A 1,035-nucleotide genomic window follows, 5' to 3' on the forward strand; every position below is an offset into this window, starting at 1 on the left:
TGGATGCCAGCAAGAAGGTGGATCTGAAGATCATTATCATAGGAGCTCTGGGGTAAGGAGCGGCGCTGGCGACGGGAGGGAAGCCCCATGTGTGCGCTGGCCTGGGAGTCTCTGGGTGTGCAGCCCCCGTCCTTGCTGCGACCGACCCCTCGAGCCCGGCTTTGCAGTGCAAAGCCTCACCAGTGTCCCTTCCCTCCCACCAGCGTGGGCAAAACCTCCCTCCTGCACCAGTACGTGCACAAGACGTTTTACGAAGATTACCGCACCACGCTGGGCGCCAGCATCCTGACCAAGGTCCTGGCGGTGGACAACACCCCCCTGAAACTGCAGGTGAGCGGGGCCGGGACCGCCTGGGGTGCCTGCCCCGATCCCGTGGGCACGTGTGTCCCACCATGTCCTGCTGTCCCCAAATGCCTACTGGTGTAGTGCGGTGCGGGGCTGCATTTGCAGGGCCTGGTTCTCAGTAGCCCTGAGCATCCATGAACTATACTGAAATCCCACGTGAGTTTTGGGGGCTCAGCACTCCCTGAAGCTGGTCCCCAGAGCACAGGGCTGCAAACACCTGCACCGCCCGTGTCATGTGTCTGTACCCGTGCCCTTCTCTGCCCTAGATCTGGGACACGGGGGGACAAGAGCGATTCCGATCCATGGTGTCAACCTTTTACAAAGGCTCAGACGGCTGCATGCTGGCCTTCGATGTGACGGACAGGGAGTCCTTTGAGTCCCTGGACAATTGGAGAGATGATTTTCTGGAGAAGGTCATTCCAAGAGAGAAAGATTTCCCCATGGTCGTGCTGGGGAACAAAATAGACATCTGCGATCGGCAGGTAAGGGTGGAGGAGAGAGAGCTGGGTGCGTGGGTTGGGACGCCTTAGTGCCCCAACGGCTTCCAAGCGCTGATCCTTCACCTGCAGAACCAGCCCTCTTCCTCTGCTCCCATGGATCCCAGGGCTCCCAGGGAAGGAGTCGCTGGGCACCCGGTCCTGCCGCCTCCCTGGTGCCTCTCGGAGGGCATAAGCAGCGTCCCCCCGCTGC

The 1,035-nt window shown here is 60.9% G+C and overlaps 1 protein-coding gene across 1 annotated transcript in view; it reads left to right on the forward strand.

The window, feature by feature from the left end:
* Positions 1 to 5: 5 nt before the first annotated feature.
* The window catches only part of RAB7B (RAB7B, member RAS oncogene family), a gene marked incomplete at both ends in the record, with an annotated part of 1,829 nt that continues 799 nt past the window's right edge, over positions 6 to 1,035 (forward strand). Inside the window, 3 exons of the mRNA XM_009710420.1 lie at positions 6 to 52; positions 204 to 330; positions 612 to 827. Coding sequence (XP_009708722.1) covers positions 6 to 52; positions 204 to 330; positions 612 to 827 — 390 coding nt within the window. The remainder of the gene's footprint in view (positions 53 to 203; positions 331 to 611; positions 828 to 1,035) is intronic.

Source organism: Cariama cristata, unplaced genomic scaffold (assembly GCF_000690535.1).
Source record: "Cariama cristata isolate BGI_N322 unplaced genomic scaffold, ASM69053v1 scaffold24591, whole genome shotgun sequence".
In the NCBI taxonomy this organism is placed as follows: domain Eukaryota; kingdom Metazoa; phylum Chordata; class Aves; order Cariamiformes; family Cariamidae; genus Cariama; species Cariama cristata.